General features: G+C 46.1%; 1 protein-coding gene across 1 annotated transcript in view; it reads left to right on the top strand.

The window, feature by feature from the left end:
- Positions 1–6,604, top strand: part of Gfpt2 (glutamine-fructose-6-phosphate transaminase 2) — a 46,084-nt gene extending 39,480 nt beyond the window's left edge. Inside the window, exons 17-19 of the mRNA XM_032913079.1 lie at positions 695–862; positions 3,151–3,312; positions 5,712–6,604. Of these exons, the coding sequence (XP_032768970.1) occupies positions 695–862; positions 3,151–3,312; positions 5,712–5,756 (375 nt within the window). The 3' untranslated portion in view covers positions 5,757–6,604. The remainder of the gene's footprint in view (positions 1–694; positions 863–3,150; positions 3,313–5,711) is intronic.
- Positions 6,605–13,135: the final 6,531 nt, after the last annotated feature.

Consider the following 13,135-nt stretch of genomic DNA (forward strand, 5'->3'; position numbering starts at 1 on the left):
CAGCTGTCTGTGGTCTCCAAGGAGGAACCTCGTTCCTCTCGGGGTTTGCCTGACCCAAATAACTAACTGGTTCTAGACACGTAAGTGGAGGCATATTTTCTTTAACATTCTCATCAGTGCAATGATGAAGACTTAGGGGGTGAGTGAAAGTGTATGTACCTGCACGAGGGGGAAAAAAATTCAAATAATAACCCACAATGTGGGAATTTACTAGATAGGTCAATCTAAGCAACTGTCTTAGATGTGATTAAGGATCTAAAAATGGGAGAATGGTTAACCAGCTAATTGAATAAGGGCATATCTAAACAGAACACAATGCCACCATTATCTGACCGGGAAGGCCACGTGGCTCGCCGAGGGGGTGGAGGTGGGGGTGAAGGCAAACTAGACTGGGTGGATGGCTGTGCATGGGACTGAAGAGAGGTGTCGCTGTTGTGCCTGGGGACTGCAAGGTTACTATCTGGGCTTTGTTCGTGTTCTGGTCGTGCTCTGGTTGGCAGCCCATCCTCTCTCCTGACCTGGAGCATCCCTTGATGCTGTTGACCCATCTATATGTGCGCCTGTCTGCCTTGAGACCTTCAGTTCTTATCCTCTAGACGACCTCCCTCTTCCAGCTTCCCTCTGTCCCACTGCCTTCTGTATGGCAGCCCCTGCCTCCCCAGTGTGACACTGATCCCAACTTGTGTCTCCCTAGAAAATCAAAGAGATAACCTACATGCATTCAGAAGGTATCCTGGCCGGAGAGCTGAAGCACGGGCCCCTTGCTCTCGTCGACAAGCAGATGCCAGTCATCATGGTGATCATGAAGGATCCTTGCTTTGCCAAGTGCCAGAATGCCCTGCAGCAGGTCACTGCCCGCCAGGTGAGGGCTCTCTAAGGGCACTGACATCTGTACCACACATGCCCATCTCAGGCAATGCCATCATCACCGGCTGCTGTCTGTGGGTGTGACCATGCCCTGTTCTGACCACTTCTGTTTACATTTATTTTTTAATGTGGAAGAGGGGTGGGTCAGTGCCAGGCGGATGTGTGGAGGTCAGAGGTCAGCTTGCATGAATGAGTTCTCTCCTCTTATCATGTGGGTCCTGAGGCTGGAATTCAGGTCTTCAGGCTCGTTGGCTGAGATATATCTGCTGGGCCCTTTTGAATACCATGCAAATCTGGCAGGGAACTAGTGAGCCTGAGGTCATATCCTTCAGGTCCTTAGTGAGGGCCAGTGACCAGTCTCTCTCTGAGCTACCCTGGATCCTAGGGCTGGAGACAGAGGAGGTGCTTCTAAGGCAGCATCTTAGGGGAGGAGTTTCCTCCCAAGGTTGCTGTAATATAATTTTAAGGCTAACTTTGCAGAGTTCAGTCAGTCTTCAGAGAGTAAGTACATAGTTCTTCATAAGACTGGCCTCCCATCGGAACCCACACATTAGGAACTTATGGGCACCCAAACCTGGTTGCAAATTTGGAGGTTCCCCAAACCCCTCATGTTCAGTAACTCTCTGGAGCAACTTACAGGACCTGGGAAAGTGTAGTGCTTACCATTAAAGTGTTATTAGAGTGGATTCAAGTTAGGGCCTGCCCCAGAGGAGCAAGCCGTGGTGTGAAGGTCCAAGGTGTCCTTTTAGTGAGTGCCCTTCCAGGTACACTGATGCCCGTCACCAGGGAGCTCCCTTGAGCTCCTTCCAGACTTTCCTTGTGGTTTCCTTACGAAGATGCGATGACTGGATCATTGACCATGTGCTAGGACTTGCTCTGCAGCCCTGCTTCTGTTTTTGTTGACTCAAAGCTCCAACTTTCTAATCACGGTTTATCTTTCGAGTATAGTCGAGTCCCCGTCCTGAAACTGAATTATCTTGATAGCAATAAACTCAAATATAGTCCAAGGGGCCCAGTGTGAGTAGTGACACTTCTGTTTGCTCATCATCCGTCCGAAGGTGGATTGGCTCCCTCCCAGGAACTAACCAGCCAGATCGATTATTTCTCTGGCCTCGTGGAGATAGGAGGGCAGAGACCACTTAGGTTCACGAAGTCACAGGTAGGCAAATTCCAGTAAAGTGCTTAAGCCAGCCACTGCCACATAGATCTCAGTGCAGTGGTTAGAGAGCTAGTATAAAGACGCAATTGGGTCATTTCCTACTGAGATCCCTCTCCGTGCTTCCCATCAGACTGCAGTGACCTCTCCCATTCCACAGAATGGAACCGCTTGCCACACCCCACTGAGTTCTAGGTGTTCTACTTGCCCTGATTCCCACTCATGCCAAGCTCATTCTTTCCTCTGAGCCTTTCTTTGCACTGGTTGCTTGTGGGGGGAGGGGGGGAAAGGAGAAGCTTTTAACGAAAATAGCTTCATAATCCAATGTGAAGAGCTACCTAGCTCTTTCTATGAGGCCAAGGCCGGCTTGAACTTGCTGTGTAGACCTGGTTTGCTTGGCTCTGCCCTCCCAAGCTTCCTTAGTTACTTCTCAGTTGTTGTGATAAAACACCTTGATAAAAGCAATTTAAGGATCTATTTGGGTTCATGGCTCAAGGATATAATCCATCATGGTAACAGGAGTTTGAGGAAGCGGCTAGTCAAACTGCATTTTCTGGTCCTCAGTTTAATTTCTCCTTTCTATGCCAGTCCAGGACCCAAGCCAAGGGAATGGCGCCACCCACTCTCAGAATGCATTATCGCATCTCAATTGACATAATCTAGATAATCCCAGGCAAATGTGCTTGGAGACCTGTCTCCTAGGTGATTCTAGATCTGGTCAAGTTGACAGTCAATATTAACATCATATAAAACTTATCACTTCCCCACACTCATGTTTTATTGCCCCTGTGGTATTTACCCAAGATTCATCTTTGCTCGTGGTTCTGTTTTCATCGCTCGATTATGAAGAGCTAGGGGTAGATCAGGACAAGGCATCTGTGACTGACCCCAGTCAACAAATGGATGCTGAATGATGGTGCAGGGTGCTGTCACCTGACCAGGAAAGGGGAAGAAAGACATCAAGAAGCACAGCTGTCCTTTATATGTGGCATACACATGACCTGACTGGTAACGTCGCCACTGTAGCAGCACTGACTCCAGAAAATTCCAGGAACTGTACTTGGCTCGGGAGAGGGTTTGCTTCTCTCAGAAACGAGGTATTTTATGATCCCCTGTCTCTGCTTTAGGGTCGCCCAATCATTCTGTGCTCCAAGGATGACACGGAGAGTTCCAAGTTTGCATATAAAACCATTGAGCTTCCCCACACGGTGGACTGTCTCCAGGGTATCCTGAGCGTGATCCCACTCCAGCTTCTGTCCTTCCACCTGGCTGTCCTCCGAGGTTATGATGTAAGTCTAAAGTTCGCATAAGCACGGCGAAGGGTTGAAGCAGAGAGCTAAAGGTTCTTTCCTGTCAATGCCTTTTTTTGTTTTTTGTTAAATTTGTACATATTTATGGGCACAGGGTACCGTTTCGATGCACAGATATGTCATTGTGCCGTTTGTAATGGACAAGTTGCCTTTAATATCATTTAAAGTAACTTTCATTTTAAGGTTGATTAGATTCCCTAAGAACTGCAAAACTAAATGTAAACAAATAAATAAATAATAAACATTTTTTCAAGGCAGGTCTGGTGAAACACACTTAGAAGCCAGCATTCAGGAGGCGGAAGCAGGCAAATTACAAATGTGAGGCAGCCCGTGCTTCAAAGAGAGATCTAAATACGAATAAATAAATAAACAAGAAATTACTACTGTATCAAAGTTAAAGTTCTGTTTCTTCCTTGTATTATAATTTTTTTCATCTTTATGAATGTGTTAGGTGCAACATTCAACTATTGTACAGTATTCCTCTGAAATCCTTTTTACTTTTATGTTTTTATTTATGTGCCTCTATGTGTGTCTATGCAACTATATGCTCCACGTACACCATTCCCTCAGAAGCCCAAAGAGGCCATCAGATGCCCCTGGAACTAACGTCCTAGGTAGTTATGAGCCACTGATGTGGCTGCTGGTAACCTAACTATGATTTCTCTGGTAGAGCAAAGCACCCTTAACCCCTGAGACATCTCTGTGGCCGCCATTACAGGCTTTTAGCATGGTTTTCTGAATAATGGCTGAAGAGGCTGCTGTCTCCAGTTTTCCATTTTTATGAATAATACCACAGTGATCATGTTTGTGTGCACATCTCTGTCCCACATTTAAGATCTAGCATTGTGGAGAAAATGAGTTGACCTTCTGAGACTGCTAACATGCAGATTACACCTCAGAAAAGAAATGATTTATCTCACCAGCAAAGGTTTAAGAATCTAACTCACTGTGCAAAAAATGAAAATAGATGCTGTTACAATTTTATTTTGAGAAGCCTGTAAAACTATAATAAACTAAAGAACAATATCCCAGACACACCTAAATGTATATCATCAAATTGATACTTGATAACTTTTTGTTGTATTTGTTTCATTTTTTCTTAACATATAAATAAAACATCTTTTTGCAGACCAGTGGAAGCCCACTCTATTACCCATCTCCAATCATATTTCCTTCTCAGTCTCTAAGTAACAGTCTTGCAAAATCATGTGGACTCTTCCAAAAACACGATTTTTTTTATTAATTAATTTTTCTGGGGCTGGTGGTCAAACCAAGGTCTTACATATGATATGCAGACACTCTCTCTGAGTTACATCCCTATCCTAAAAGGTAGATTTTGTTTGTTTCTTTGTTCTTTTTATTTTCTTTTTACTGAAGCTTTGTTCTTTGGTTTGGTTTGGTTTGGTTTGGTTTGGTTTTACAAGCCAGAGTTTCTCTGTATACCCTGGGCTGTCTTGGCTCTCTAGACCATCTGGCCTCAAACCTCACAGAGATCCACCTGCCTCTGCCTCCCGAGTGCTGGGATTAAAGGTGTGCACCACCACTCGTTGAAGCTTTCTTCTTAATTGTATATATGCCTGTGTGGTTTGAGGTTTGTGAGTACTTGAGTGCAGAAACAGCATGTTACCAGCACCCGTGAGATACTGAACAAATCTCTATGTGGTAGAGGCTGGCCTTGAACTTCTGATCCTTCTGCCTTCTAGGTTTCCCTGCAGAGGCTAGAAGAGTGCCTCAGTTCTGCTGGAGATGGAGTCACAGGCAGTTGTGACCCATCTGATAGAGGGGCTAGGAACTTGGGCCCTGTGGAAGACCAATAAGATATCTGTTAGGCTGGCAGCCCCTGCTTGTTCATTTTGATAGGCTCTTGCTTTGTAGCCCAAGCCTGGCCTGGGATTTGTTATATAGACCTTGATTGCCTGCACTCAAGTCTGTTGGCCTCCGCCTCCCGAGTGCTGGGATTACAAGAGAGCACCATCCTATGTGTAACTGAAAAGTGACCTTTTAGCAGCACCCACCAAGCTACCTGTTTTTAAATATATTGAATAATTCAACATGCCAAGTCATGATAAATGTTTATTGAGTGAAGTAAATGCTGGACAGTTGAAGAAAGCTTCTTGTAATAAGGAATCCATGTTCAAAATGGAGGTGTTTAGGTACATTATGGTTGGAGATGATTGGGAAGAAACAGCTTGTACTGACACTGTGAGATACTGAACAAATGTGGTAGAGGCTGGCCTTGAACTTCCGATCTTCCTGCTATCCAAGTGTGTGTACATCTGTGCCTGCCTTAGGAGGTGCTGGAATCCATGGCTTTTCATGCTTAAGCAAGGACCTTATCAAGTGAACTTCACCTTTTGCCCTCCTATCTTTCTTTTTAGGTTGACTTCCCGAGAAACCTAGCCAAGTCTGTCACTGTGGAATGAGAACAGGACTTCCATGACAAGACCATCATCACCCGCAGTCTGATTTAAGACCTGGAGGAACTGCAAAGATGCCACGTGGGAGAGGAAGTGGGCCTCCATGGGCCCCTCATGCTTCCAGTAGGGCTTGACAGCTTTGATGTGCCTTGTACCCAAGTGCTTTGCTTACAGCAAATGCTGTTTCTCTGTGTCCTGACGTCACTGAGGAGAAGGGATTGTTTACACACGGGGATCGGAGCAGACTTTCCACTACTGTGCAATAGAGATACCGCTCTCTTCAGAGTAACTGTGAACCTTTTTTTAAACCAACACTAGCTAGTTTTAAAAGTCGAAATATTTATAATGACGATTGTATAGCTTTTAAGTTATTTTTCTAACGTGTGGCTTTTCTGTAGCCATGGTAGCGCCCTAGACCATGCATCTGGGCTACCCAGAGTGCTGTCTCTGGGCACAATTGTGGCAGGTGTCATTCATCTCGGTTTTGGACACTAGGCATGAGTCCTGTCTCCTTTCTCCTTATTCTCCCTCCACAAGCTGCTCCTGATTCCTGTCTCCTGACATCAACGAGTCCCCTCTACCCTTTTCCTATGCTTCCTTTGAACCCAGTTAAAGTCTCTCCTTTCAGTATTCTCAGATGGACTCAAATCCCTCAGCTCCCTGACTTCTGCTTAATCAGATAACGGTTCTTTTTAATTCCCAGGCAGCACTTTGGTCCCGGCTCCCTACTCATAGTAAACCAGCCTTAAATGCCCCACACAAGAGGGTGGTTCAGTAGGGGCTGCCCTGCTCTATTTAAAAGCGTACACAATCAATGTACTATGCAAGTTTACAATAAAGACAGTGCAACTCTTTTTTTTTTTTGTCTTGTTTGTTCGAATTTGGTTAACCTCCTTTTCCTTAACATCTGAGGATCTGACCAGTGCCCTGTGGGGACATTCTCATCATTAGTGGCACAGTTTAGAAAGGAGTAGAATGTGACCCCCCCCCCCAAGTGCATGTGTTGAATTTAATCCTTGTTGAGAGGTATTTTCGATTGCTCTAGAGACCGAGAAATCCAAGCTCACAGGACTAGCTGTTTTGGTATGTGGGAGAGACTGCTTCCTCGTCCCTACCTGAACACCTCTTTGTATTCTCTCACTGTGGAAGAGGCAAATGAGCTCCCAGGGCTTCTTTTAAAAAGCACTGACTCCACCAGGTGTGGCGGCACAGCCTTTAATCCCAGAACTCGGGAGGCAAAGGCAAGTAGATCTCTGAGTTTGAGGCCAACCTGGCCTACAAACTGGGTTCCAGAACAGCCAGGGCTACACAGAGAAACCCTGTCTTGAAAAACCAAAACCCAACAACCCCACCCCAACCCCACCCCAAGGCACTGATTCCCATTCGTGAGGACTTGACCTTCATGCCCCAATCACTCTACAAAGGCCCGACTTTTGTGTATGTGCATGCTTGTACATGCGTGTATGTCTGTGTGGGGGAGCATAGGTATGTACAGAGGCTGACACTGAGTATCTTTCTGGATTGCTCTTCACTTTACTGAGGCAAGATTTCTCTTGGAGCCCACAGTTTGCTGTTTTGACTAATGTAGCTGGCCAGTATGTCCTGGAGATTTCCATTCTCCTTCCTTAGTGCTGGGGTCACAGGCAGATAGATCACCACCCCATCCTGGCTTTTACGTGGTGCTGGGTTTCCAAACTTTGGCTCTTTGGCAAAAGCTGGATGCACTGAGCCACCACTCTCCACGGCGCAGACCCCACACTTTCATCGCCATTACATGAGGGTCAGGGATATAAACATATTGAGGAATAAATACAAATCCAATAGGCCTTGCATGGTAAGAGGTAATATTTGGGAACCAATAATCAAGAAACTATTACTCATTCTTTGATGAAGGTTTGCTTAATAAGGAATTTTAAGTCAGGGGGAAAAAAATTTAGAACTTCCCATTCTCTTGTTCCTTGTGTTGTTATTAAGTCCAGAATCTCCCTGATATGTCTTGGTTGGTAACTTTTTTACTCTCTTTCCGCTTCTGGTGTCCTCAAATACTTCAGTGTTATAGCCTTGAGTCTCTTTGATAGACATTACCCTCAGTCAAGATATGCATACCCTTTAGGTCCTGGAGATTATTTTAGGCGCATGCCCACATGTATAAGTGCAGCTCTTGCACATCTGATGCCTGTGATGGTCAGAAGAGGGTGTCAGATCCCCTGTAACTGGAGTTAAAGACGGTTATGTGTGTGGGTACAGGGAATGGAACCTAAGTCCTCCTGAAGAGCATCCAGCCCTCTTAACGGCTGAGCCATCTCTGCAGCCTCAGAGTTCTAAGAAATCTTAAATTACTTAGTGACAGAGTTTGTTTCCCCTCCTCTGGCCTCTCTGAACTAAAATGCCTGTGTCAGCTTGAAGCTATTGGATGGGATGGGTCTTAGCAGTCTTTCCTACCACAGTCTTGCTTTCAGTTCAACTAGTTAGGAAATTTGTCCCATCTTCTCTCCCTAACTCTCTCTACTCCCCTATCTGCAACCAACCTATCCACTAGGAATTTATGTCTAAGTATTAAGGAGCACAGGTGGGGATTTTGTAGAACGCCTACCAGTTGGTTTTCTCTGATGTTTTCTTCATGGTTAGGATGGGTTTATGACCCTGGGGGAGGAAGAGAAACATTCTCATCACCTTGCTTCAAGGATACAAACCACTAACACCATGTGTCGTGTCAGCGTTAACAGTTGGTGCTACTCTTTGTCTGAGATTAACCCACCTGAGGCAGTCAGTGCCGGATTTGCCCTCTGCCAAGCTGCTGTGTCAGATGCTATTTGCTGAAAGTCTAGCTAAGGCTGCTGAGAACTGTTTGAGTTGACCTCTGCACTTCTGACACACCCCCATCATTCTGGGTCTGTCTGTGTATCTTGTAAGTACTTCCTGATTCATACCACAGTAAACTCCAGATCCACCTTGAACATTTGCTGACCAGCCCTGATCTCCCGGATCTCTAGTAACTCCTGGTTCCTTCTGTCAGAGGACACAAAGACTAGTCTTAGAAACAAAAATCTGAACTCTGTCTTTCTGCTCCTGGGACGTGATGACCTGTAGGCCACCTCACCTGAGACCAAGGTGATGAATGAATATTCAGAAAAGCTTCCGAATGGCTGGCTCTTTGTCTCAAGGGTGTGATATATTTTCAGTCCCTCTAAAGCCAAAAATACTATTTTTCCCCCTTTGGAATTTATCTTCTGCTTAGTCTCTATGTGTGGTAAGACTCAGTTTTCTGTTTGACTGTATTACTCTTTCTTCCATATGACCTTGGACTGTCTTTCCCAGATTCAAGGCAGGTCAATCACAAGTTCTGTGTATATATCTGTTAATGTGGACATTCACTGCTAGAAAAACCCGTGGTGATGTGGAGTGTCATAATGTCAATGTCCTTGAAGAGCTTGACAGACTTTGAAGAGAACCCTCTGAACTTTAGTCTGGTTTTCAAGGCCCAGCAGCTGGCACTCTAGAAGATGCCTAGAGAAAGAGTCCCGAGGGCCACAACATTTAGTTTCCAGTTATACGGTCCCGATTATCTGCCTCCACTCAGCACGAGTCCCCTCAACTGTGCCTCCATGTCACCTCTACTCCCTCCAGATATCAGAGAACATGTCCCTCAACTACCTCTGCTTCCATCCAGTTCAGAGTACTCTCTTACGGTTTGTCATGTGAGCCCGGGTCTAATGCAGTTGACTAGCATGTGTGTAGAAGCTGTAAGAACAGCTCGTCCCTGAGTCTTTTGCTTGGAGTTTTCAAGACAGAGCGTCCTGGCTTTTGAATACTGGAGCAGCAGCACGCGACACAGGTGGTAGGCATCCGAAGGCCAGAGAGAGAGATGCTGACCCAGAGAAGAGCAGGATGAGATGACGAGTGAACCCTGACTCCCTCAGCCCTGGCTCCTGAGCGGATGGTCCCTAAGGCTGGCTCCATCCTTCCTGTCCCCACAGGGCACAGCACCAGAACTTCCCAGAGCATGTCCTGCTATGGGTCTGATGTGGTGTGAGTGGCCCCAGGGCTACTGTGAGGTGTGGAGAGGTTAAAAATGTATATCAGTTGTGGTGTTTAGAGGTGAGGCTTAGGAAAGTGATTAGGACTGGATAAGGTCATTAGGATTAAGGTCAGTGGGCTGGAGAGATGGCTCAGTGGTTAAGAGCACTGACTGCTCTTCCAGAGGTCCTGAGTTCAATTCCCAGCAACCACGTGGTGGCTCACAACCCTCTGTAATGGGATCTGATGCCCTCTTCTGGTGTGTCTGAAGACAGCTCCAGTGTACTTATATATAATAAATAAATCTTTTTTAAAAAAGGATTAGGGTAGGCTTCTGGTGGTTTTATGAAGAAAAAGGCCAGACATATGCACATACACACAGTTCACAGACTCTGTCTCATACAATATGGTACTCTCAACTGTCCAGAACCTGCCAGCAAGAAAGCCATAACTAGATAAGGCCTCTCAACCCTGTACTCAAACCACACACCAAAACAAATCTCCTTGTGTGGTGTACATGTGCGGTGTGCGTGTGTGTGTGTGCGCGTATCTTGTGTGTATCTCGTGTGTGTATCTTGTGTGTGTGTGTGCGCGTATCTTGTGTGTATCTTGTCTGTGTGTGTGTATGTGTGTGTGTGCGTACACACAAACATGTATGTGTGTAGTCACCAACCACAGGTCAACATTGGGTGCCATTCCTTCTCAGATGCCATGCTTCTTGCATTTTTGAGATAAGATTTTTTGTTGGGACCTCAGGATCACAATTAAGGTAGACTGGCTGGCCACTGAACCCCAGGAATGAGCCCCTTAGGTCTAGGATTATAAGAAGAAGCATATGTCTAGCTTTTAAAATGAGGGTCTGGGGGACTGAACTCTGGTCTTTGAATTATCACTCACCCTCCTCCCCTTTTTTCCTCTTTAATTGCTGTTGCTAGGTTTCTAGTTCAGTTTTGTCTTATGGTCCTGGGGGCTGCACAGAGCCTCTCAACTGCATGTGTTGCTCATTCTTATCACTGTGGTAAAGAAGTTGTTGGGTACAGATGAGGAGAGAGATTCCTTTGCACATGGTTTCAGAGACTCAGGTCATCCTGGTAGGGAGCACGGACAAGGAGGAGTAGGGCAGTGCGCATCATACCATGCACACCCAGGATGGGTGTTCTTCCCTTAGCTAACCTTTGGCAATAGCCCCACAGACACATCTGGACGTGCACTTTACCAATATCCCACTCAGTTCTCAATTTAATGACATCCATGATAAAAATTAACCATTACTGTAGGCAAGTTCTCTACCACTGAGCTCAAGTTCCTGATCTTAGTTAGCTCTCTTTATAAAGTGGCCTGCACACGCGCACGCGCACGCACAGAGAGAGAGAGAGAGAGAGAGAGAGAGAGAGAGAGAGAGAAGAGAGACAGAGAAGAGAGAGACAGAGACAGAGACAAGGAGACAGAGACAGACAACACTTGTCCCCATTGGTTTATGTGCAGCTTCTTCCTCTACAAAACACTGCTGAAACTGTCTTCAGTTAGATTCCTCAGCAGTTATAATGGCTGGGGAGAGAAGAGGGGAATAGGAACGGAGGCCAGGGAGCCAGAGGGAGCCAGCATGAGACGCACTCTCAGGGCCTCTATGCTACCAAAGCATCCCCAACAGGCTGTCGTGACTACTTCAGTATTGCTGATAAGTAGAATTAGGTTGGACAGGCCAAGGAACTCTCTCAGCCCAGAGCTTGCACGGAAGCAGGCCTCTGACAAACCCTTGCTATCCCAGCACCCCAAGCCCAGTACTCATGCCTTCTGATGCTTGGGTGATACATGCAGTGGAGTTTCTGTTCTATCCAAAACTGCTGTACTGTGCTGCAAACATATTACATCATCTTGCCTTCCCACCAGCAGGGCGTGAGGGTTCCAACTGCTTCTTGTTACCATCAACACTTGATATCAAATTTTAGTGCACGACTATTAGTGGCTGTTTAGTGATAGCTCATGGCGGACTGATTTATATACCCTAAAGTCTTGAAGCAATTTTAAAAATCAATTACTTCCTCTAGTCACCTGCTACCATAGCCCCCAACCCAGGCTTTAGGTGTTCAAAATGACCTTTGCTGTAGCTTTCAACTGGTCTCGAGGCCTTAAGCCTGCTGTTCTTCAAACCTTAGGAGCCTTAGGGAGCTTTCTAAAATGCACATTGAATCATATCACTTAACATCTCGCTTACCCCCTCAACGGCTGCCCTTTACTGCCATAGCCAGATTTCCAACCTACCACGCTGCAAAGACAGGCAGGTAAGGGCGAAACTGCTGCTAGGTGTGGGCCACAGGAAGAATAGGGTGAAGAAAACCTGGGGCCTCACCTGAAGGGGTATCTTTCACCCAGTTGCTCATGACCACTGTCCTTTAGGAAGAGAACCCAACAATGGAGTTTTGCCAGTTTTGCTTTTGCTTTGGAACTCCTCTCCATTTTAAATGATGAAGAGGTGGCAATAGAAAAAGAAAAGGCAACCATTTATCCATTTGGCTAAATAAGGCATAGGAGTGATCATGTGTCCATGGTCACCAAAGCCACTCCATCCCTAAGGGCCACATCACTCCAATCTCCTCGCCTACCTCTGCAGTCAGTACAGGTGGCTGTGGTTCCGTGGACACAGCACAGGTGCCCCTCTCCCTTCTGAGCACTTGGCCCAAATGTCTTTCAAAGTCTCAGACCCAGCACTTTCCTTTGCTTTCCAGCCTCAGTAAGAACGTCCATCTGCCAAGAGTTCTCCCTCCACTGTTTCTCCCTGCCTGGACAGGGTAACCGGGTGTCAGTGTCCATGCACACTTTTGGCAGGATCTTTGAACTTAGAGGCCTCGACCGGGATTCTTTGTACTCATTCAGAGCATGGATCCCCACAATTCCACCCACTCCCTCTCATGTCGCCTCAGCTCTGCCCCTGTATGTCCACCATTATCTCATGAAGAAAATCGGAACGAAAAGCATCATCTATAGAATGAACAGAATCCAAAAGGTTAACTAACTTAACTGGGTAAACATACGCATGATGATGTGTGCTTGCTTACTTTGCATTGGATTGGCTATGAAACCAGTCTTGGATGTCTAGGAATTGGGAGACTCATTCTACTCTGAGAGGGAACACTCATTAGTGTTCTTCAGGGAAAATGCAACAATGACAGCCGGTCTGTACTCGTTTTTAATAACACCAATCTCTGGTTCTGTTTTCTTTGGTGGTTCTAAAGCGGGTGACAGGAAAGAGCTGAGGTGAGGACCGGTGTGGACAGACGCTCACAAAATGAACCTGTCTCAATGCAGCACACTCAGGAACTATGGAGAATTTTAAGCAGGATTAAACCATACGCCCTCTGGTGGCCAAC

The sequence above is a fragment of the Rattus rattus genome, chromosome 9 (genome assembly GCF_011064425.1).
Source record: "Rattus rattus isolate New Zealand chromosome 9, Rrattus_CSIRO_v1, whole genome shotgun sequence".
In the NCBI taxonomy this organism is placed as follows: Eukaryota; Metazoa; Chordata; class Mammalia; order Rodentia; family Muridae; genus Rattus; species Rattus rattus.